The 26,015-nt window shown below is 32.9% G+C and overlaps 1 protein-coding gene across 2 annotated transcripts in view; it reads right to left on the reverse strand.

Annotated features, from left to right (window-relative positions):
- The window catches only part of LOC126891623 (fatty acid CoA ligase Acsl3-like), a 94,185-nt gene extending 69,973 nt beyond the window's left edge, over positions 1 to 24,212 (reverse strand). Inside the window, exon 1 of one of the 2 annotated variants that reach the window (XM_050660841.1) lies at positions 24,160 to 24,212. In XM_050660841.1, the coding sequence (XP_050516798.1) occupies positions 24,160 to 24,197 (38 nt within the window). In that variant the 5' untranslated portion in view covers positions 24,198 to 24,212. Of the gene's footprint in view, positions 1 to 18,940; positions 19,185 to 24,159 lie in introns of those variants that run through there. The other variant, XM_050660843.1, reaches the window with a different exon arrangement.
- Positions 24,213 to 26,015: the final 1,803 nt, after the last annotated feature.

Here is a 26,015-nt window from a genome sequence, read left to right on the forward strand (position 1 = left end):
TTGGTCGGTCCATTCTTCCTCATTTATTGCTCTATCTCTAATTATTCCTCAGTTTTGGATATCGTTCATCTTTCATTCGCATTACATGTCCGTACTATAACAGCTAGGCGTAACCAGGATGATCCTAAGGGGGGGGGGGGTTACAACTACCTGAAAGGGGCCTTACAACTACTGGAAGGTCTCTGAAGGGTATGGTGTTAAGCGTATAGAGCTCAAAGTACATCCCAATGGGGGGGGGGTATAACCCCCAAAACCCCCTGTTTACGCCTATGTTTGGATTCTATTGAATGTACCGGGTGTCCCAATAAGAATGGCTGTCGGCCATATCTCAGGAACCGTTTATATTACAGCTTTGAGAAAAAATATTTATAACAAAAGTTGCCTCGGGAAAAGCCTGGAAATTATTTTCATAATTGTAGGTCCACCGCTAGAGGGCGTAATTGAATATCAAAAATTAAAAAACCAAAATTTTACAAAATTTCCCTAATGAAAGGGCACTGGAAATCCAATCATCGTATTCTTCATAAAATTCTGCGCATATTTGATTTCACAAGTTTAAGTCTACCTTTACAAATAAGAGGTGGGGGTGAGTGGGAACCTTCTTATGAAAAAATGGCTGTAAGTTCGGTTCTGCTAAATCGAATTTTGCATACTTGTGAAATCAAATATGCGCAGATTTTTATGAAGAATACGATGATTGGATTTCCAGTGCCGTTTCATTAGGTAAATTTTGTAAAATTTTGATTTTTTAATTTTTGATATTCAATTACGCCCTCTAGCTTTTGTCCTACAATTATGAAAATAATTTCCAGGCTTTACCCGAGGCAACTTTTGTTATAAATATTTTTTTCTCAAAGCTGTACTATAAACGGTTCCTGAGATATGGCCGAGAGCCATTCTTATTGGGACACCCGGTACAGTATTGTAAATCGTCCCTGTTCTTCTTAATACTTCTTCATTTAGGATGTGACCGACGACCTCAAAAGAATTGTGACCAATTGGATAGCAGAGGGGCAGAACAGAAGATGGAAATATCTGGAGCAGACCTATTGATTGATAATGATGTGCAAAGAGTGATGGCAATTGGTGCACAAAAAAAAGTTATTTAAAACAAAAATTAACAATGTAAGAAAACCAAGAGTAACAGATTCTAGATACCTTGGCCTCCATCTTGACCAGTATCTCACTTGGAAGAAACATATCCAGACCAAAACTGCTCGGCTTAAAATTACTGCAAATGGGTTGGATCCTTGGAGGCTGTACAAAACCAACGTCGCTGAATATCATCCAAAGATTTTAGTCTAAAGTGGTACATCTTCTCTTCTTAAAGTGCCTATCCGTTCCGGATGTTGGGGATCATCATGGCTATCTTGACTTTGTTTACCGCAGCGCGGAACAGTTCAGTGGTAGTCGTGTTATACCACTTTCGCCAGGAAATGCGTCTTCTTCCCGGTCCTCTTTTACCATTTACCTTCCCTTGGAGAATCAGTTGGAGAAGGTCGTAACGTTCTTGATTTCTGATTACATGTCCTAGATATTCTAATTTTTTTGTTTTGATGGTTATGAGAATTTCACACTCTTTCCCCATTCTACGCAGGACTTCCACATTAGTAATTCGGTCAACCCAGGATATACGTAAGATGCGCCTATAACACCACATTTCGAAAGCTTCGAGCCGATTCATAGATGCAACAGTTAGTGTCCACGCTTCCATTCCGTAGAGCAGAACTATGAATATGTAGCTTTTCAACAGACGGTATTTTGTTTTTAATGATATGTCTCGACTGTTGAAAATGGGTCTCATTCTAACGTATGCTGCTTTCGCTTTTATTATTCGCTGTTTAATTTCTGTCGAGTGGTTCCTTTGGCTATTTAAATTCGTACCCAGATATGTAAATTGCTTAACTCTTTCGATATTCTGTTGGTTGACTGTAAGTTGAGCGTTTAATATTGGTTTTTTACTAATTGTCATAAATTTGGTCTTCTTTATGTTAAGAGCTAGTCCATATCTGTTGCTGACTTCTGTTATACGATTTGTTAATATTTGTAATCATTCAGATTATCGACGAAAACTATGGTGTCATCTGCATATCTAATGTTATTCAACCATTCACCATTTATTAATACTCCCTTCGCACAACCGTCTAAAGCTTCCTTAAATATCCATTCAGAGTAAATATTGAATAGTAGTGGAGATAAAATACAGCCCTGTCGTACTCCTCGTTCTATTGCAATTTTATCAGTTAACTGGTCTTCTATATTGATTTTTGCCGTTTGATTGTAACGTTGTACATAAGTAATGGAGCATTTCATTGCGACTTAAAGATTACACTCATTAGAAAAGAAATGCATCAAGCCACGGAGTCACAAAATGAACGTACCATTCGCCACGAAAATAAGGTAGTAAAGGATTGGTTATTCAACCATGGTCCAGCCACAAGGAAACCAGATAAACTGCTCGTCAAAAGTTAGGGATATAGAAATTTCTGCTGATTTTCATAGTTGATTTTTTCGCGAACAGACGGATTCCGCTATTTTTTTTATTTTAGCCTTTTCTTTAATATTTACACAGTTGTGCAAAGGTTTACTCAAACTTATTTTTTGTACTTATACCGGGTGGAAGAAGAAAATATGTTTTTCTTGTGTTAAGTTTGAGACACCCTGTAGGGAGAACGAGGTAACAATGTGAGTATACATCAGAATAATATTGTAGTCTTATGTTTTGTGAACAGACTGTTGTTTGAATGTCCCTGATATCTGTAGAAACAAAAAAATAGACGGTTTTGTAATTTAACGTGTGTTTTAACCGAAGCAAAAGTTTGAGACTCCTTGTAGGGAGAAAAAGGCACAAAGGTGAGTATACCCCGATATTATGTTGTAGTCTCATATTTTTTGAATATTTAATTTTTTTAATTTCTCTGATATCTTTAATAACAAAGAAACTAGACGGTATTACTCTTTAATATGTTTTTCTATGTTTCACATGTGTGATGTGACGCATGTCGTCAGTTAAAACACATATTAAAGAGTAATATCGTCTAGCTTCTTTGTTATTAAAGATATCAGAGAAATTAAAAAAATAAAATATTCACAAAATATGAGACTACCACAAAATATCGAGGTATACTCACCTTTCTGCCTTTTTCTCCCTACAAGGTGTCCCAAACTTTTGTCTCCGTTAAAACACATGTTAAATTAAAAACCGTCTATTTTTTTTATTTCTAAAGATATCAGGGACATTCAAAAAACAAAATGTTCACAAAACATAAGACTACAATACGATTTCGATATATACTCCCATTTGTACCTCGTCCTCCCTACAGGGCGTCTCAAACTTAACATAAGAAAAGCATTTCTTTTCTTCCACCCGGTATAAGTACAAAAAAAAAGTTTGAGTAAACCTTTGCATAACTGTGTAAATACTAAAGAAAAGTCTAAAATAATAAAAAAAAAATTTGCGGAATCCGTTAATCTGTTCACGAAAAAATCTACTATAAAAATTCAGCAGAATTTTCTATATCCCTAACTTTTGACGAGCAGTTTATAACATCGCTTCAAGACCTACTTCAAAACTAAGCCAAAATGGAATAAGGTGAGACATTATTAAATGTCTCTCCTTCATGCCCAAAACCAGTAACAACTTCACTTCTCCTTCTTGGTGTGCCTATCCGTGACGCATGTTGGCGATCATCATGGCAATTTTTATTTCATCTGCACCAACGCGGAAAAGCTGCACAGATGTTTTGTTGAACCAGGTTTTGAGATTCTTTAACCAGTATGTTCTTATTCTTCCTGGACCTCGCTTTCCAAATATTTTTCCTTGCAGGATGGCTTGTAGGAGGGCGTATCTGGATTCATTTCGTATATAGTATCCAAAGTATTCCAACTTTCGACATATGATGGTGGTTAGTACCTCCTCATTTGTGATCCGGTCAGTCCACGCGATTTTTAAATTCTCCGATATAGCAACATCTCAAATGCTTGCAAATTTCGGCACATATGTTCGTTCAAGGTCCATGATTCAACACCATAAAAAAAGATAGAAGACGTAGCATGGCAGCATTCTTACTTTTATATCAAGAGAGAGGTGTGGCTCCTGAAGAAGGCCCCCATCCGGTGAATCTAGCTTTTCCGTTGCGTGTTGTTATCTCTTGGTTGTTGATCCATTTTTCATTTATTATGGTGCCGAGGTAGTTGTACTGCCTCACTGTTTCTATAGGCGTTTGGATGATGTAGAGTTGACCTTCTGTTATCTTTTTTTGCTAATGATCATAAGCTTTGTCTTCTTTACGTTTGTATTGAGTCCATATTGCTGTAATACGTGAATTTGTTCATGATTTTGTTTTGTTCACGATCTTACCATACGGAAACCTTCTTGCTCATATGCTTAGTTTATGAGCTGATTTATTCGTACATGCAAAATTTTAGTTGCAAGATCTAGACTTATAACATTAAAAGAAGAACAGCATTTTTTAATGTTGTTCTGAAGCTATTTCCTCGTGTCATTTTTATGATTAAAATTTAAATTAAAATTAAATTAAAATCTAACGCGAGAATTTTACTGTCATCGTTGCAACTGGTTGTCTTTTTAAAGACAGATCACATGCTATAATTTTTTTATGACGGATATTCTTGAGTTGAGATTGATTTCATGTAATCGAATGAACTATCTTTTAGTAAAGTCGTCCCAGGAACGCAACTCATAAATATTGGCGATATCACTTTAAAGTCTTCTACTTTAAAATGTATAATATAGGTCTGAATTGCCAATATAAATGAGTCAGATTAAATAAATTATTAGAAGAATTTTTAAACGCTTTTATTTAGTTCAATAGTTTGCGTCAAATCTTTAAACGTTAATTTGAGTGCCTTTTCTCCAATGCAAATGAATGAAAATTTGCAGACATATGCATTCGCGGGAACAATACACGAATAGTCAATAAAAAAATTTTTTATGTTTATTAATTGTTTAAATAAATAAAAAACGATTTTGATGGAAAATGCTTAAATTCTCTTGTTTTTTACAATGTAAAAACTTGAAACTTTTACGGATTGTAGCTAATGATATGAACTAAACATAATTTCACTTTTTACGTTAATTGTTTACGTTATGCTTCATAAATAAACAATAAAGTTTCAAATTTTTTGCCGATTCCGACTACTTTTCATGTTAGTACATCATAATATGTTTTATACATATTTTAATAAACATGACGATATATTTTAATGTTTGATAAGTGTAAGACTAAAAAGTAACAAATAAAAAAATATGAAAAAATTTTTTTTAAGAAACGCTTTTCTTTAGTTACGAGTGACTAAAATTAAAAATATAAAAAGAATCAACTAAAAAGCAAAAAATTAAAAAAATTGAAAAAATCTAACACATTCTTTAAAGAAAAGCGTGGGGCGAAAACCGTTTATTCGATGAAGACGCGCCACGCTTTTCTTTGACGAATGTGTTAGATTTTTTCCATTTCTTTTAATTTTTTGCTTTTTGGTTGATTTTTTTTATAATATTTTTAATTTTAGCCACTCGTAGTGAAGATATTCTTCTTTAGCGGCGAATCGATTGAGGGTAAAATTTGATTGATCCGCGCGCATGCGCACACCGACAGTATGGCATTAGTTGTTATACGGGCTCTGATTGGGTGTTGAAATTTTGAAATGATCTGTCAATAATTGTTCAATATGGAGGTTATCGGTAAACAAAAATATTGTATAATATTGTCCTTTTCATGATCATTTTTCAGTGCGTAACAAATGATAGGAAAAAGGGTAAGTCCGTGATAATACACATTTATGACATTTATTCTAACATGACATTTTAGTTAAATCTGACAGTTGTCACCTTTTATTTTCAATTTGGAATAAAAACAAATCAAATGTGTTTCTTGCATTGATAAAATGGTATTTTCTTTGATTTGTATAGTCTTATAAATTATACAGATTATATTTGTAATATTATTATCTAATTAAAAAAAAAATTATTTGTTTATTATGTCTATCGACAACTAGAATAACTAGAATAAATGTTATAAAAATGTCACTGACGAAATGTAATCACCGACGTGCCTTTTTTTCTCTCACACACAATTTAATGCGTTACAAAGAAATCGAAAAACTGTGACGCACTGAAAGATGATCATGAGAAATACTGTATTAGTTTTTATTGATGTGTGGACAGAAATAAAATCAAATTTATAATTATAGTGACTTTTTAAATAGTTTTGAAAAGCCGCAGGTACGTAATTCTAAATGTTTCAGTTGGAAATACCTAATAGTTTCAATACCTATCTATTTGGAAAATGTAAACAAAATAATGTAGTTACCTATTAGTAGGCAATGCTTTAATTTACATAATCTGATTACGAACAAACTTTCTACAAATCTTCATCTCATATATCGTTTTCTTACTCTATATTTTGTTGTATTTTATTTCGACAAAAATCAAACTAATAATTTTATTAAATTCATATAAATTTATGGTGTAAACGTTTAGTTTGTGTATATTCCCACATGACGTATACGAGAGTTTGGTGCAGTTTGAAATGGCGTCAACTTTCGTACAGCGCGGTAGACGTGAAGTGGGTTCAAGCCCCAAGCAAGTTATTATTTTTTTATTTTTTTTGTAGATTTTATGATTGTAAGTATATTATTATATAATTTTTGAATATATTCTTCTTTTTTGAAAGTGGTAGATAAGAAAGTTAGTTTGATTTTTAAATAAAATAAGTACAAATAACCTTTTAAGTATATTTACTTCGTTTAAATTACCTATTATATAATAGAAGAATATCTTCTTACGTGCGTACAAAGTACACACACATTCTTTTTTTCATATTTTTTTTACTAAGCAACAACATTTGTGTTTAATTCAGTAGTATTTTGTATTTTGACAACGAAACCCGATTTGAGCTTCGAAACGTTAATAAAATTATTTTTTCAATTTAATTATGGCTTAGGTATTTCCCATCTAAATAATTAAGCATTTTTTAAGTATATCCACGTAGTATCTCAGCATTCTTGCTTTTATACCAAGAGAAAGGTTGTGGCATACGGATGAAGGTATATCTAGCTTTTCCGATTCGCGTTCTTATCTCTTGGTTGTTGGTCCATTCTTCATTTATTATGGTACCGAGGTAGTTGTAGTACACATTTACTTAATACTCTCTAATGATGTAGATTGTAAACATAGTTATATAATATAAAAAAATTGATATAATTTTAATGCCGCCGTTTTTTAGGCATCTAAGTTTAAAGAGAATACCCAAATCCCCTAGAGAAGAAAAACTGCATAATAATAATTCCACTTTGACAAACTTCCTAACGCTTTTTGTAATTGTCATTTTCTTGATTGGCCTATTAACGGACCACGCGCGTTATCTATGTATGTGTGCATGCTAATTCGAATCCAACACTAATTATAATTTTGACTAATTCCTCAACCATAGGTCAGTAATCACTCAATAGTCCAAAGTCCACAGTGATTTCAATGATACTCGGAAAACGAGAGGTAATAAACAGCTAGATTACACATCAAACACCAAACAGATCATGCGGGAGGAAAATACATATAGGTATTTACATACACGTATACATTATAATTCAATAATTAAAACTAGTAATAATGAATTTAATGTAACTTGTCTTGGTATTAGATCTCTAGAGTCAAAATATAGCCTATTGATTATATCCAAAAAAAGAGGACTAACAGGAAGTAGTCCGGAAGGGGCAGAAAGTAAAGGGAGTACCTACTTATTGATTCATATGTTCAATGGGCCCCAAAATATGAAGAAACCGAGGAGTGCTAGGTACTATTTAAAGGGGAGCGTTTTTGAAAAAGGTGTGAATTAGATTAGATCCTATGTAGTAGGTGCATCCGGGTGAATTCTGTTTACCTACTTTTCGTACATATACGAGTAAATCTATAGAAAAATTGTGTAAAATTTATTTTCCTATCGAAATGTCACGTTCTAAAGTCAAAAATATTTTTTTTTGACAAAAATATATTCAAAACAAGAACGAAACACGAAAAAGCGCGATTTTTTCCCTGGAATAGATATACAGTGCTAGTCAAAAGTCCGTACCCCCCCTCTTATCTTTTGAACGGTTTTACCTATAATTGTGAAATTTGGATGGAAGAAATTAACTGACGTAAGCTTCTTAACTAGTTATGACAGGTGACGTAATAGTGACAGATGACGTTACAGAGCCACTGTGACCGATAATTTTAAATGGGACCTTATGGCAAGTGATACCTCGTTTGAAAGGTATTCAAAATACCTACTCAGCCATACTAATTTTTTTGTGTTTTAGTTGATTTTGATTTTGGTGAATAAATTAAATAAATATAATATTGTAGCTTCGCATTTAATTAATAAAAATTCAAATGTACGCCTATGGTTTTTTTGTCAAAAAAGTTGACGTTTTTCGATTCTCTAGTAGTTTTTACGTCAACGTCAACCTTTTTGACAAGTAATCATAGGCGGAATTTTGAATTAATTAAATGAAACTACAATTTTATATTTATTTCATTAATTCGTCAAAATTAGCTTAAACTTAAACAATATTAGTATGACTGAATAGGTATTTTCAATACCTTTCAAACGAGGTGTCACTTGCCATAAGGTCCCATTTAAAATTATCTGTCACAGTGGCGCTGTAAAGTCAACTGTCACTATTACGTCACCTGTCATGACTAGTTAAGAAGCTTACGTCCGTTTATTTCCTATCTCCAAATTTCACTATTATAGGTATAACCGTTCAAAAGATACGAGGGGGGGTACGGACTTTTGACTAGCACTGTATAAGTAGGTAGGTAGTACAGGCAGTACATTAGTAGTATCCAAGATACGATTTTTAACACCTCGCTACTCACACCATTTTTGGGCCATTTTTCCATTGGTCCAAATTTTATTTATCAAATTGATTCGCGCTAGGGATGCTCGATATACATCGACGTATCGAAAAACATCGATATTTACCATTCGATGCATCGAATCAATCCGATACATCGGATACAGTAAATATTTATGATATATCGATGTATTTTTTTCGATGCATCGAATAAACTAGTCAAATTCAAGTCATCTTTTCCAACCAATCCTCTCTTTGTTTCACTCTGTTTTAGTTCAAGCGCAGAGTTGTTTTAGTCTTCTTTTTTTTCTCCTGCCTTATCCATTGCAGATAGTGGCATAACTCCCTCCTCTTCTCTCATTTTTCCAACTTCAAATTCGTTTTCATTCAACATGGCGGCTGCGCGTGCGCGTGTCACATGACAAATTGAAACGCGCATGCGCATTTGATGTTTTATCGATGCATCGAAAACATCGATGTATTAATTCGATGTATCGAAAAACATCGATGCAAGCTTTCCGATTGATGCATCGCAAAAAACATCGATGTATATTTGAAATGAACACCCCTAATTCGCGCGCGTAGCTGAAAGCGCGTTGTTTCTGAGAGAACAGTTCATTCTACACAAAAAGTGCTAATAAACATTTTTCTTTCAAAATTTCAGATTCTACTAGGCAGATCGGTGTTTTCGAAGTCCGGGAAGTCCGAGGGTAGGGGTGGCAAACTCCTTTTCATATTTTTTGGAGTTCAAAGATTGACATTCTACGGTATGAATAAAAACGGAATATAAATTCCGAGAATGTTCTCATGAGTATGAGCATAAAGTATAAGTTTATACTCCATTTCACATGAATGAAAATATATTGGTGTGATGAATTTCTAGTCACCGTAAATAAGAGTAGATACTACCAAAATTCAAACCCATAAATCCAAATCCTTGCTCCAAAATCTGGAGTATAAACTTAATTCTCATTTTTATTCATAAGAACTGTCAGCAAAATTGAGCTTTTCGTCTTGTTTTTAGATGCCAAATCTCTGACGATTGGACTACTAATTTTTTTGATATAATATCTTTGTACGATATTCACGAAGACTCGATAGCTTTTAATCATTTCAATATCTCTCTTTTCTCTGTTTTTTTCCTTTTCTTGCTTTACATCTGTTTTGATATAATCAAAATATAGTTTGACTTTGACTGGGGTAATGAATGAATTTTTGTTTCTATATTTTATTGAATTAGGTAATCTGTGACGAATAATAATTTTATTGTCTGTGTATGTGTGTAAATAATTTTATATACCCCAGGCTGTGGGTGAAAAATAGGTCGATTTCAGGATATAATTCAGGAATTTTTGAAACCTATCAGGTGTTGTAAAGAACGATGCCAGGAATAACTTCTACTAAAATGTAACCAAAAATATTGTGCGCTTTTTTTTTAATTGCGATTTTCATTTGTTAAATTTGCAATTTTTAATGATTTTTAATTTTGCAGCTTAGGATATTGATTTTAGAGAAAAACTTTTTAATAGAAAGTTGTAGTAAATTAAAAAGCCTACAATTTGAGGTATGGTAAGTTTAATTTCGTTAATTCGTTATTGCAAAACAGCCTGCGAAAGGTCCAAAATGGCCGTTTTTTACAATTGCATTATTTATTCTACAAATAATTTTTTTTTTATTTTTTAAAGTTTTTAAAATGAAGATATTTTAATTCCAAACATAAAAAAAATTGTAAAGCCAGATTAACGAATTTGTTGCTTAGATATTATAAATTGTTTATCCCAAGAGGTCAAATGTCGAAGGCTATAACTTTTTGAAAGAAAATCGTAGAGAGTTGGTGAAACATCCAATCTCCTTCTAAAGAGTTATATTTTCATATTCTGACGTAAATAAATGCGTAAAACATTTTTAAAGTTCTAATTTTTGGGTTTGAAAATAAGGGGGCAAATTCGTTATAAACATTTAGCGCTGAAGCGGCCCTGGACATCCTATGAGTTTTTAACTTACAGATTATTGTTGCTGAAGATAAAAAGAAGATCTATAAAAAAATAAAAAATTTCTACGACCAACTGAAGCCGAGATAATTTATGGGTTTGAAAATAAGGGGGCAAATTTCGTTATAAACATTTAGAGCTGAAGCGGCCCTGTACATCCTATGAATTTCTAACATACAGATTATTGTTGCTGAAGACAAAACGAAGATTTATAAAAAAATAAAAATTTTCTACAACCAACTGAAGCCGAGATAATTGTTTTTTTTTTTCTTAAACCGTGGTGCCTTTATTTATAACAATTAAGAAATTATTTTACAATCATTGACTAAAGAAAGACTTATATTATCTTAAAATAAAAATTATTATAAAATATAATTACATTTAATTATTAAAAATTATTTTTAAAGTCGGTGCTTTTGCGAGCGGCCGAATTTTGCAAATCGCCCGACTCACTTCAAATCTGCGCGCTCGGAAAATTTTTACGTAACTTGGATTAAATTTTGACAGAAAACAATTTAATAATATTACCATTATAATATACAGTCTATTTACCACTCTATTTGTTTCTCTTGATAAACTTTTATATGTGAAATTTAATTTCTGAAGAAATAATATTACAAAAATGATCCATATATATGAAATATATAACTATATTTTTAATTTTTTCATTGTTATATAATTATAATAATAATGTTACTTCTTACTATAATATACAATATAAAACTTTTTCTTCTTGTAGTGACTATTCGTTTTGGATTTCACATATAAAAGTTTATCAAGAAAAACAAATACAGTGGTAAATAGACTGTATATTAAAATGGTAATATTATTGAATTGTTTTCTATCAAAATTTAATACAAGTTACGTAAAACTTTTCCGAGCGCGCGAATTTGAAGCGAGCCGGGCGATTTGCAAAATTCGGCCGCTTGCAAAAGCACCGATTTTAAAAATAATTTTTAATAATTAAATGTAATTATACTTTATGATCATTTTTATTTTAAAATAATATAAGTCTTTCTTTAGTCAACGACTGTAAAATAATTTCTTAATTGTTATAAATAAAGGACCTACGATTTAAGAAAAAAAAAACAATTATCTCGGCTTCAGTTGGTTGTAGAAAATTTTTATTTTTTTATAAATCTTCGTTTTGTCTTCAGCAACAATAATCTGTAAGTTAGAAACTCATAGGATGTACAGGGCCGCTTCAGCTCTAAATGTTTATAACGAAATTTGCCCCCTTATTTTCAAACCCAAAAATTATCTCGGCTTCACTTGATCGTAGAAATTTTTAATTTTTTTTTTAAATCTTCGTTTTATCTTCAGCAACAATAATCTGTAAGTTAAAAACTCATAGGATGTACAGGTCCGCTTCAGCTCTAAACGTTTTTAACGAAATTTGCCCCCTTATTTTCAAACCCAAAAATTATAGCTTTAAAAATGTTTTACGCATTTACTTACATCATAATATGAAAACATAAGTCTTTGGAAACAGATTGGATGTTTCACCAACTCTCTATGAATTTTTTTCAAAAAGTTATAGCCTTCGACATTTGACCTCTTGGGATAAACAATTTATAATATCTAAGCAACAAATTCGTTAATCTGGCTTTACGATTTTTTTTATGTTTGGAATTGAAAGATCCTTCATTTTAAAGCTTTAAAAAATAAAAAAAAATATTTGTACAGTAAATAATGCAATTGTAAAAAACGACCATTTTGGACCTTTCGCAGGCTCTTTTGCAATAACCAATTAACGAAATTAAACTTACCTTACCTCAAATTGTAGGTTTTTTAATTTACTACAACTTTTTATTAAAAAGTTTTTCTCTAAAATCAATATCCTAAGCTGCAAAATTAAAAATCCTTAAAAATTGCAAATTTAACAAATGAAAATCGCAATAAAAAAAAGCGCACAATATTTTTGGTTACATTTTAGTAGAAGTTATTCCTGGCATCGTCCTTTACAACACCTGATAGGTTTCAAAAATTCCTGAATTATATCACGTTTTTTCACCCACAGCCTGGGGTAATACTATTTTTATCCAGTTCATTATTCGAAGTTTGTAGGGATTCCGCACATAGGACGACTAATCTGTAGTCGGTTTTGTTTCCTGTCTTCTCCTGTTTGTCATTGCTTCTTCCAGTTAGGTTATTGAAATCTCTTTTTTCTGTTTTCCCATCTTTCACCCGATACAGTGAGATAGTCACTTGGTTATGAAAACAAAATATTGGGATAGAACTCCTCTCTTTCATCATCAACCCGTGCGCGTCCTCTGCTGGACATAGTTCTCCCTCAGCTATTTTCATCTGTCTCTGTTTTGTGCGTCTTGCATCCAGTTACCGATAACATGCTTCAGAATTCAGAACGTCGATCCATCTGGTTGGCGGGTGTCTTCTGCTCCGTAGTGCTTCTTCTCGTGGCCTCCACGCAACAATACTTTGCCCATCGATTGTCTCACAATCTGGTGACGTTTCCTGCCCAATACCACTTTAGCGATTTTTTGGACAGCGTTTGTTGTTTTTGTTCTACAACGTATTTCTTGGTTTGAGATTCGGTCTCTCAGTGACAAACTCCAACATCTGGCACTCCTCTCCTTATATCCATGTCATGTGAATCCAATCTAATTGCAGAAATCGTTTCTGGAATGGAAGATTGAAATCTCTATATACAATTTAGAATCAAGTTGATATAATCCTTTCTCACTTGACTGGATGCCACATATTATTTTTTAAACTAAATATGTATGATGTTATCAACTAGAAAAAGCTACTTAATAGGTGTAAAGTCCACTTCTTTCGGTATATATACATAGGGACTGGACATTCCATGAATTTTAATGAGGGAAATACATTCACATGCTACACACAATTACCTAATAACACATTCAATGCAATTTCTCCCTAATGAAAAGCTTTGAATTTCTTCTTCTTGTAGTGTCTATCTACTTTGCACACTTCTGCCTTGAAAAGATTTGTGGTTGTTGTGTTAAGATCCACGTATGTAGGTTTTTCAGCCAGGAAATCCTTCGCCTTCCTGGTCCTCGCTTTCCTTCTACTTTTCCCTGCAAGATTAGTTGCAGCAGTCCATATCTCTCGCTATTCCTCGTGCTGTGACCGAGGTATTCGATTTTGGTTGTTTTTATTGTCTTATATATTTATGGTCTTTTTCTTTTTGCATTCTCAGCAAAACACCCTGATTAGTAACGTAGTCGGCATAAGATATCTTCCAGATTCGACGATAAAGCCACATTTCGAAAGCCTCAATTTTGTTGCAGGTTGCGTCTGTGAGAGTCCACGACTCAACTCCGTACAGCACTATACGAAAGATGTAACATCGTAGTAAGCTGGTTTTTATGGGTATTGATATGTAGATCATGGCATTTGAATAGACATTTTTTGAAATGCAGATCTTGCTTTCTCTGTCCTACATTTGATTTTTAAGGAATGGTCCCAATTTTTATTTGACGTTCGTACCAAGGTAGGCGTATGTTTTTACTCTTTCTATTTGTCGACTCTTCACACTGATTGGTTCAAACTGCTGTTCCTTCTTAGAGATGATCGTACATTCACTACTATCAACTAAAAAGCTACTTATAGTCTGTGTCTGTTCGCTAAACTCAGACACAACTGGCTCGTGATTTTAATAGGTAATTTTTTGTTTTTGGCCAATTTTGCCAAAATTGGCAAAATTACTAACTATTTGGTAAATTAACTATTTAGTAATTATTATTTTTGCCAATTTAACCAAATTGGCAAAATTACTTACTAAAATCACTAGCCAATTGTGTCTGAGTTTAGCGAACCGACTGTAACAGGGGTCACTTTTTTCGGTATATACAAGGTGTTTGGTAAAGAATGGGCCATAGCTTAACCTCAGATTCCTGAGGTTAAAATAGGTCGATTTAAGGTAACTTACCTTAGTACAAAAGTTAATAATAACCGAAATAGAGGGTGTCAAAGTTAAACTTTTATTTTATTTATTTTTGAATATTTCCTGACAGGCATGGGACAACAACACGAAATTTGGTAAGTGGTGCTGGCACTGTACACCCTACTAAATTATGTTAAACAAACGTTTCTGGCTACTACCAGATGCGTACGACGGGGGAACGTGAATGTTTGACCCTTCCCAAATTCTACGCCACTGGCGGAATTTCTATTTTAGTGCAAAATTTTTGATTCTCCAATACTTGCTATGTAAATAACATACTCTTCATCGGTAACGATAAAGCCATTAGTTTTCGAGCTATATAAAGGAGCATAATAATACATTAATTAAAATAATTGTGCCTTTTTATTTTTAACTTCAAATATATTATATATTATAATTATTAGATCATATATTTTTTAATTGTAAGAAGTACACACATCAGTCGGACATTCTTACAAAAAATTTAAGAAGTTTAAACGTTTACGGTCCCTATAATGTTATGTATCTTTTAGCACTGAGTGATAAACGTATTTTTGATTTTATTTTGTTTTTCTTATATGACTGTAAAATTAAGTTATAGAATGACTAGATTAGGCTTGTAACCTTAAATGTCTTTCCTTTTGATTGCCTACATGCCTGCCTTACCGTGTGAGGTGGGTATATAGGTAATCAATAATTATTAAGAAAAAAGAAAAACCCTTGAATGAGAAAAGTGTGACCCTTGTCCTTATCCCAAAATTTTTATTAAGATTAATTTAGCAAAAATTCACTTTGAAAATAAAATATTTATTATATCTATTCTTAACAAAAAGGTCGGTCAGACTTAGATAACCTTAAATTAGATTAATAATTAGATAGTTTAGATAAGATATATTATGTTTATGTATGTACTATTTACTTTGTTTCTGGCCGCATGGTCTAATCCTAAAGCCAATAAAAAAAAAAGAATGTGTGTGTACTTTGTACGCACGTAAGAAGTTATACTTCTATTATATGATTTAAACGAAATTAATATACTTTTTATTTATATTTTATTTAAATATTAAACTAATTTATACTTACTACTTCTCAAACATTTTTATTAAAACAGTGCCAAAAATTAAAATAATAAAAGAATAAAACACACACAAACACATTAAACAAGCCACAAATGATGTCTGAACATTAATTGTCGAAAAATTTTTTAACTAAATACGTATTTTCTGAAAATACAATTATATAATAAATATACTTACAATCATAAAATGTATTAAAAAAAAAACAAAAAAGAAAGTTTCTATTGGAACTCGAACCAGCGCTGATAAGCGCGGTTGGTATTGGAATTCATTCGCCTTCAACGCTTAGCCACGGACACTATGTGTCATTATTTACGAAGATCGACTAACTAAACGGATTAAACTTGTGATATTTTGAAAATTGATCAAATTATTTTAATTTTGAATTGAAATGATTTAGAATTGAAAAAATACAACAAAACATAGAGTAAGAAAACAATATATTAGGTGAATATTGATAGAAAAATTTGATGGTAATCAAATTATATAAATAAAAGTATTACATACTATGTATTTTGGCAGATCAAATAGGTAGGTTTATATCCATGATACATTAACAATTATTACGTACCTGTTGCTTTTAAAAACTATTTAAAAGTCACTACAATATTATAAACTTTTTTGTTTCTGTCCTCACAACAATAAAACTAATATATTATACATTTGTTTACCTTTACCTTTACCTCCAAACCACAGCTGTCCTACAGCTGCCATATCGGATAATTTTTGACATGTCATTTGAACATCCAATCAGAACAAAGTTATAATGCGCATGCGCCGGGCTGATAGGTTTTAACATATAAAAATTCACCCTCTATCGCCGGTAAAGAAGTATAACTTCAAAAAAAACTTCAAATATCTCGAAAACTAATGACTTTATCGTTACAAATGAAGAGTATATTATTTGCATAGAAAGTATTGGAGAATCTAAAAATTATGCTAAAATAGCAGTTTCATCAGTGGCGTAGAATTTGGGAGAGGTGAACCACTCACTTTCCCCTGTCGTACGCCTCTGGTATCAACCAGAAACGATTATTTAACATAATTTAGTAGGGTGTACACGTGTACAGTACCTAGACTTGATGCCAAGTATCATAAGGATATGTCAAATAGTTTTATAGTACCGGGCACACAAAGTGCTTAAAGTTTTAAATAAAGAATGAATTATAAAAAAAGAATACCTACTTTAAAATAATTTGACATAGCCGAGTCATACTTGACAGAAAGTGTAGGCACTGTACACCCTACTAAATTATGTTAAATAATCGTTTCTGGCTACTACCAGACCGTACGACAGGGGAAAGTGAATGGTTGACCCTTCCCAAATTCTACGCCACTGATGAAACTGCTATTTTAGCATAATTTTTAGGTTCTCCAATACTTTCTATGCAAATAATATACTCTTCATTCGTAAAGATAAAGTCATTAGTTTTCGAGATATTTGAAGTTAAAAATGAAAAGGCACTCTTATTTTGATTAATTTTTTTTTCTCCTTCGTTTTTAGGTTCAAATATCTCGAAAACTAATGGCTTTATCGTTACGAATGAAGAGTATGTTATTTACATAGAAAGTATTGCAGAATCAAATAATTCTTAATAAATCTTAATTTGCGACAACATAGCAGATCTTCAACAACTTGTCACTATAATCGGAGAATACAGTAAGCGAATGGGATTAGAGATTAATACCAAAAAGACCAAATTCATGATCATCTCCAGGAACTTGGATGAATTTGAAAACTCCACCATAACACTGAATACTAAGTCCATTGAGAGAGTGAGCAAATTCAAATACCTAGGAAACGTGGCTTTTTGAAGACTGGGCATAGGACAGGAAAGTAAAATGTCGCATTGAGCAAGCTCGACAAGCTTTCGTAAAATTCAGGAAGGTACTGAGCTGCTCAGAGTTCGACCTTACACTGAGACTAAGGTTTACTAAATGCTACGTGTGGTCGGTGCTGCTATATGGCATAGAGGGCTGGACACTCAAAACGAGGGATATAAACAGATTAGAAGCCTTCGAAATGTGGCTTTAGCGCCGTATCCTAAAAATACCATGGACGGCGAAAGTCACAAATGTGGATGTCCTTAAAAGAATCAACCAAGAACGTCAGCTTTTCGAAAACATCAAGAAAAGAAAAACGGTGTATTTGGGTCACATCATGCGAAACGAAAAATACCAGTTCCTTCAACTTATAATCCAGGGTAAAATTGAAGGCAAGAGAGGAATAGGACGTAAGAAAATGTCCTGGCTCCGAAACATAAGGCAATGGACAGGGATTACCGACATACAATCACTGATACACATTGCAAGAAACAGAGAGTTAATGGAAAATGTGATCGCCAACATCCATTAGTGGATTTGCATTTGAAGAAGAAGAAGAATCAAATAATTGCACTGAAATAGCAATTCCACCAGTGGCGTAGAATTTGGGAAGGGTCAACCATTCACGTTCCCCTGTCGTACGCCTCTGGTAGTAGCCAGAAATGTTTGTTTAACATAATTTAGTAGGGCGTACAGTACCAGCATCACTTACCATTTTGTGTTGTTGTTCCATGCCTGTTAGGAAATATTCAAAAATAAATAAAATAAAACTTTAACTTTAACACCCTGTATTTCGGTTATTATTAACTTTTGTGCTAAGGTAAGTTAGCTTAAATCAACCTATTTTAACCTCAGGAATCTAAGGTTAAGCTATGGCCCATTCTTTACCAAACACCCTATATATACATAGGTAGTATCTGGGCATTCCACAATTCCACGCATTTTTAGGAGGGAGGGGGCAAACATTCACATGCTATACACAACAGCCCAAGACATCTATCACACATTCAATGCCATTTTCCGTAATAAAATACTTTGAATTTACATAAATCTATTTCTATAACAGTACAACAGTAGAACCGTTTTCTTGACTTCTCAAAATAGTGTTGTTTATGTGGATTAATAAAAAATCCTCCAGAAGACGGGTGTTATAAAATTAAATTGTATTTCCATATGAATGAGGTCTGACAGACCTCACCCGTCCGCTGGAGGATTAATTGAGAAATATCAACAATTTAATCCGATAAAGAATTTTATTAGGGTTGTTATGGCATTGGACATACCTCATTTCAACGTTTTAAGGGGCACCAAAAATGTACTTTTTTGTTGGGATAGTGACTTCAGACCTTCGCAGGTGTTTGTAATTTCCTAATAACACAACAAAACTGTGTTCCAAATACAATAGTATAGGACATTTTATCATGGATTTAAAGGTTTGCACTGAATTGCCGACTATCTATCACACATTATCTTATACAAAATATATTCTCATTTATCTTAATTTATACTAAAATATACTTCAAAATTGTTTCATTTTAGGAAAATTTAATTTTTGCACAAATAAAACAACAGTCGGTTGAGACAACATAACCTAAATTTACGTCAAATGCAAATTTAATTAGGTTATCGATTTTCGCGAATTTAAGCGAAGTTGCCAAATTTTAAAAGTAGCGAATACTATGATACTATTAGCGATTTTGCTAAGTTGCCTTTTAGGTAGGCAACTTAGTTTACAAATTTTACAATGTTGACAAACATTTTATAATGTTACGTAATTAGCTGAAATATAGCATAATGGCATATAGGGCGGAATCATGAAAAGTTTGAAAGATTTAGAAATGGAGATATAAGGAGAGAAATGGAGCAAGATCCGATAATGAGGAAGATCGGAACAAACAATTATTGATGGCCACATAGAGCGAATGGAGCAAAAGATACTAACAAAGAAGGTGCATGAAGCCAAACTGGGAAACAAAAAAAAAGGGAATGTCGAGGAAGATATGGATGGACCAAATCAATGATATAGGTGAAAAGAGCGCAATGCGTATAAGGGATACTAAGGATAATGATTGTATACACTATAATAATGTTGTTCTGAAGCTATTTCCTTGTGGCATTTTTATAATAAACTATTATTAATGGGAAATAAGCCACAATTTTACCAAAAAAATGATTTTATTAACGTTTCGAAGCCCAAATCGGGTTTCGTTGTCAAAATACAAAATACTACTAAAATAAACAAAAATGTTGTTGCTAAGTAAAAAATTCTTCTAATAATTTATTTAATCTGACTCATTTATATTGGCAATTCAGACGTATATTATACATTTTAAAGTAGAAGACTTTAAAATGATATCGCCAATATTTATGAGTTGCGTTCCTGGGACGACTTTACTAAAAGATAGTTCATTCGATTACATGAAATCAATCCCAACTCAAGAATACCCGTCACAAAAAAATCATAGCATGTGATCTGTCTTTAAAAAGACAACCAAATGCAACGATGACAGTAAAATTCTCGCGTTAGAGATTCCATAGTAAATCACGAGGGAAAACCAGGAAAAAACCTCGTGATACTATCCCGACATTGTAAAAGTATTTGGTCTTACATTTAATTTACTTTCAAAAAACTAATACCAGATTCTGACTTTAATATGTTTAAATTATAAATACCTAATATTAATATATAGATATACAATAAGTAATACTAAAATATAAAATTTGTACTAACTCGATATGTTATTGACTTACTAATCGTGGTATTTTCTTTCTATTGACTTCCTCTTTCAGTATGGGTAACCACATCCTACTGCATTCTACCGAGGAATTTGCGACACAATTGGTTTCATTTAGCATAATTAGAGCCGCTTCTTTGATTTTTCTCTTTTTTTTTATTTTTCTCTGAAACATCAAGACCATTGAACGTTAGAATAAGTGAACATCAGTCTTATATTAAAAATAGAGAATTTGATAGATCTCAAATATGTCAACACGCATGGGATAATGAACACAGAGTTCAGTGGAGAGATTCAAGTATAGTCCTGAAAGAATCAGATAGTAAAAAGAGAAAAATCAAAGAAGCGGCTCTAATTATGCTAAATGAAACCAATTGTGTCGCAAATTCCTCGGTAGAATGCAGTAGGATGTGGTTACCCATACTGAAAGAGGAAGTCAATAGAAAGAAAATACCACGATTAGTAAGTCAATAACATATCGAGTTAGTACAAATTTTATATTTTAGCATTACTTATTGTATATCTATATATTAATATTAGGTATTTATAATTTAAACATATTAAAGTCAGAATTTGGTATTAGTTTTTTGAAAGTAAATTAAATGTAAGACCAAATACTTACGACGTCGGGATAGCATCACGAGGTTTTTTCCTGGTTTTCCCTCGTGATTAACTATGGAATCTCTAACGCGAGAATTTTACTATCATCGTTGCATTTGGTTCTTTTTAAAGACAGATCACATGCTATGATTTTTTTGTGACGGATATTCTTGAGTTGGGATTGATTTCATGTAATCGAATGAACTATCTTTTAGTAAAGTCGTCCCAGGAACGCAACTCATAAATATTGGCGATATCATTTTAAAGGCTTCTACTTTAAAATGTATAATATACGTCTGAATTGCCAATATAAATGAGTCAGATTAAATAAATTATTAGAAGAATTTTTTTACTTAGCAACAACATTTTTGTTTATTTTAATAGTATTTTGTATTTTGACAACGAAACCCGATTTGGGCTTCGAAACGTTAATAAAATAATTTTTTTGGTAAAATTGTGACTTATTTCCCATTAATAATAGTTTATTACACTATAATAAGTTTTGAGTTTTGATAATAAAGTATAGGTACCTATAAAATTGTTCGAAACATTTATATTTTTAAAATCTAAATCGCCCAGGCAAAATCTCTGAAAAGTGGTTACTGTGACTTCTTCTTATGTTGGGGCCACAGTAACGTTAACGTCTAACGTCCATTATGCCTTAATTAAGACACCAAAAGTGATGGAATAAACTGCGCGTTAAAGTGACTGGCCACACTTATTTTAGCGCGTAATCAGCAGAAAACGCGTTTTTTAATCCAATAATTTCAAGATGGAAGTCGAAGCTGCTACGCTGCTATATTTTATGAGTGATAATTATTATTTTACGAATTTATTATTTTATTATTTATAGACTATGGCGCATCTGTAAAAATATTAGTACAATTGGATATTGAGAGGTGACTCATATCTTTTGCAGAAATTGCTTGAAAATAAATCAAATAATAATATTTGAGTTATCCTCCCACTCAAAAAGGTCCGGAACATTGTTTAAATAATCAAAATGTCAGAAAATGAAGGAAAAATTCGATTTTTTTCTTCGTTTTTGATTATAACTTTAAAATTATTCATTTCCGAGAAAAGTTGCACTAATATAAATCTTCCACCGTCGCTGGAAAAGATAATGTTGCCACAATTCGACGGCAAGCGTCACCATGAACACCACGATTTTTATGTGTTTTTTGTCGGTGATCCCATAAGCAAGTTTCTGTTTCGAAAACTGTTAAAAATTCAAGTATTTTCTCGATACTCCACTCCATTTTCGTAGAATAGTATCTATGTAACCTATTTCACAAACCAAATTTAACTCTACTGCGCTGCAAGCTAGAACTGTGAACAGTGCAAATGTAGCCACAACAACGCGATAAGTAACGGAGTAACTCCTTTGAAGTGTCGAAAGAAACCGCCACCCGACCTATCGCCTAACGTTTAACGGCATTAACAAATTAGCGCGCTAAGTCGTGGCTACACCTAACGCGTTATAGTCAAAAAAGAATGTGTGTGTACTTTGTACGCATGTAAGAAGATATTCTTCTATTATAATAGGTAATTTAAACGAAGTAAATATACTTAACAGGTTATTTGTATTTTATTTAAAAATTAAACTAACTTTCTTATCTACCACTTTCAAAAATTTTTTATTAAAACAACCAAAAATAAAAAAAAATATGAATCGCCCAGGATTCGAACCCGCGTCCTTCCAATCTCGGAGCTATCGCCCTACCAACTACTCCAGCGAGGTCCTTGTAATTGACATGTAAGTTTCGGATATAATTATACAACACGGCGACAAATAGTGTAAAAATGTTATGCCTACATAATATTTTATTATTTTACTACAGAGAAACACAAATCCAAAAACACAAGAATTATAATAAATAATACATTTACTAAAAACACTAATATATTCTTTTAATGACTTATTTGCACGGTTACAGATACATACATACCTATCTTGAAAGATTAGCAACGAACTACATAGGTACTGTCTGTGTGCGCAGGCGCGCAGATTTATGTACAATTTTACCCTCAATCGAATCGCGCCTAAAGAAGAATATCTTCAATAACGCGTTAATTAACGGCATTAGACGTTACTGTGGCCCCAACATTAAAGTGCCTTCTCCTCAGTGGAGATTGGCTATTACGATTGGAAACTCCTCTCTGTCTTCAGATGTTCTCATTCTCTCGTTCCTTGCCTATTCTATGTAACACTCCTTCATTTGAGGTGTGCGACGTCCAGCTCATGCTACCAGCTCATCGATGGGGCAGCATGTCAAGACCAAGTTTCCAATGCAACCATCCGAGAAAGGCTCCAGTACACACCATTGAGGGAGGTGACCGAGAACAGGACTTCATATTTATTCCACCAGGCCACAAGAAGACTCCTATAAAGACCAGAGACATCCTCGAGATCGGATACTGCGGATGTTCAGAGAAAAACACCGTCTGATCAGACAATGGCCAGATGATTGCAAAGCCGGTACAGGAAAGTAGGTACGATGCCCAAAAAGTACCTACAGAAAAAGATTTCTAGACGACCAAGGCAAGAAGAATCAGGGATCCACAACGGAAGCGGTTCAAAGGAGATGGTGCAGCTGCGGAACATCGAAAAAGAAGAAATGAAATATCTTGAGATAATGAATTAAGTATATTATCAGGCAATAAACGTTTTAATTTTATTTTTATATTTTATTTTTTATTTTTATTTTTAATTTAATTTTATTATTATATAATATATATTGATATATTATATCAAAAGAACTGGACCATGATTTTTATGGTTTACAAAAAGAAATACCTAGGCGGGCTTTATATAAATTCAAAGAGTGAAAGGGTGAAGGAATTAATATACCCGAAACACATCGAAAAGGAAGTTGTATAAAGACCATCATGGATATAAAGAGGAACAACAAAGGATGTTGGATCTTCAATGGGGTTGGATGGAACCACAAACAGTAGAAATTACCATAAACGAAGAAGTTCACATTAGCAAGCATTAAGTACAACAAACCGTTAAAAAACTAAAGAACAGAAACACTGCAGGTAAAGATGGGATTTTGGACGCATTCTATTTATGATGTTATAGCAAAAAGTGTGTGAACTACTTATGATATGTTTAAAATATCTTAATTATAATACATATATGGAAAAATCTGTGGTTTACTTACATTTTTGAAGCATTGGTGTATATTGACCACATGGACATCAGGAAACAACACTCCTATAACTCCTTTTCGTTTATATGCATATAGTCTTAAGTTACTTGCTACCATAAAATGTTTTTACTGTCGAAAGTGTACATTTTTAAAATTGTCTGGAAAATATCTTATTTGATTTACTTCTGAAGGTTTTGTTTATTAATTTGGCACGTGTAATTTATAGTTAATGTCAATATTTTTTGACAGTAAGATTGTTTGAACTTTAATCATCAATCAATATGTTTTTATCCCCAAATTACCTCCTCTGTGGCTCAGTGGTAAGAGAGCCTACCTTTGGATCCAAGGGTTGTGAGTTCGAACTACAGCTGAGTAGGAAATTTTTAAATTATCCATATAAAACAAATGATTAAGCTTCGCTACAATAGTATTATTATTTTTGATGCTAAAGCCTGAGTCAGTTGAATTCATAGTAGCTCAGATAATGGGTTCATTACTAGCAGAAAGAAATATCTTCAGTTTTGATATTGTTTTCACAAGGTAAATGAAGGTGATTTTTGTCTCCCACTCAGTCATTATATGCTTTAAAAAGGTCACTATATCATCGACTTTATATACAGTCGGAAAAATGAAAGAATACCCATGCGTCATCGATGATGTGCTTATGGTAGGGGAGCAAAGTATGCTAAATGTGCAGTCACTTGAGCGCTTTGGGGACCTATTGGGTTGTGAAGAATAGGTCCTTAAACCAAAAAAAGTTAAGTAAAGTTTTCCATTTTAGTGGGCGCTTGCCATTTTTTAATTTAATTTTCCATTCCCAACAATCGTTTTTTCCGATTATAACGTCATCTATCCATAATTCGAAAAAATGTTTCGAATAAAAGTTACTTATTTTTACGTAAGGAATCCAAATCTGCAATAAAAAATGAGGGCTCCTATTTAAGATTTTAAAGTAACCCCCCACCCCACTTCCATAGGGGTCGTGTTTAGTACCATTCTATAGATTTTTCAAAAATGTTGAATAAGTGTATTTTACAGTTTTTCGATCTGATGTTCATTTCGCGAAATATCGCGGGATTCGTATTTAAAATATTAAATTTACCCCCCACCCCTCTCCGTGGGAAGTCGTGTTTGGTATCATTCGATAGATTTTTAAAAAATATTGGTCACATATTTTTTAGTTTTTTTATGTGTCATTCATTTCGCGAAATATTCGTTTTTTTCTTGTGAAACTTTGGGACTCACCCATTTCCTTACGCCCGGCTCAAATCGTCAGATTTTTGAGATATACACTCTTTTGCATGTACTTAACTTACCTTATCTTAATCTGACAATTTCGAGTTTTTTTAAGGATAGATTTTTTTTTCGGGCCCCCCTTAACGAACTCCCCTGTGTTAAGAGCCAATATATGGTAGAGGTACATCTTCAGGGTACCAGGTTCCCCCATATGCTAATCTGACGCGCTCGAGTAACTGCAAAAATCCCCGCTTGGGCTCCCCTACCATTACGAATCAAATCAAAAATTTCTAGTCAAAACAAAGTCTAAACTAAGCTAATACCACAGCCTCCTAAAGTAAGCTTTAGGAAGCTGTGCTCTTTTTTGTTTTATGGCATAGACTTGGGTGTCAGTTAGCCAGTCACAACTTTTTTGTTTTCTATTTATACATAAAGAAGGCAATGAGGTCCTTAGAGTTCCATAGCAAACTCTTCCACAGCTCCCTACTCAGTTCAAAAGCTGCAGGTGGCCGCTATGGACTGTCCAAGTTGCTCACCACATTTTTCAGTACTGAAAATAAACGGTTGTGACTACTACCCCACCGTACGATTTTTCGCTACGTAAGAATGCGTAAAAAAATGTTTGTGATGTT

This window comes from Diabrotica virgifera, chromosome 9 (assembly GCF_917563875.1).
Source record: "Diabrotica virgifera virgifera chromosome 9, PGI_DIABVI_V3a".
Classification (NCBI taxonomy): domain Eukaryota; kingdom Metazoa; phylum Arthropoda; class Insecta; order Coleoptera; family Chrysomelidae; genus Diabrotica; species Diabrotica virgifera.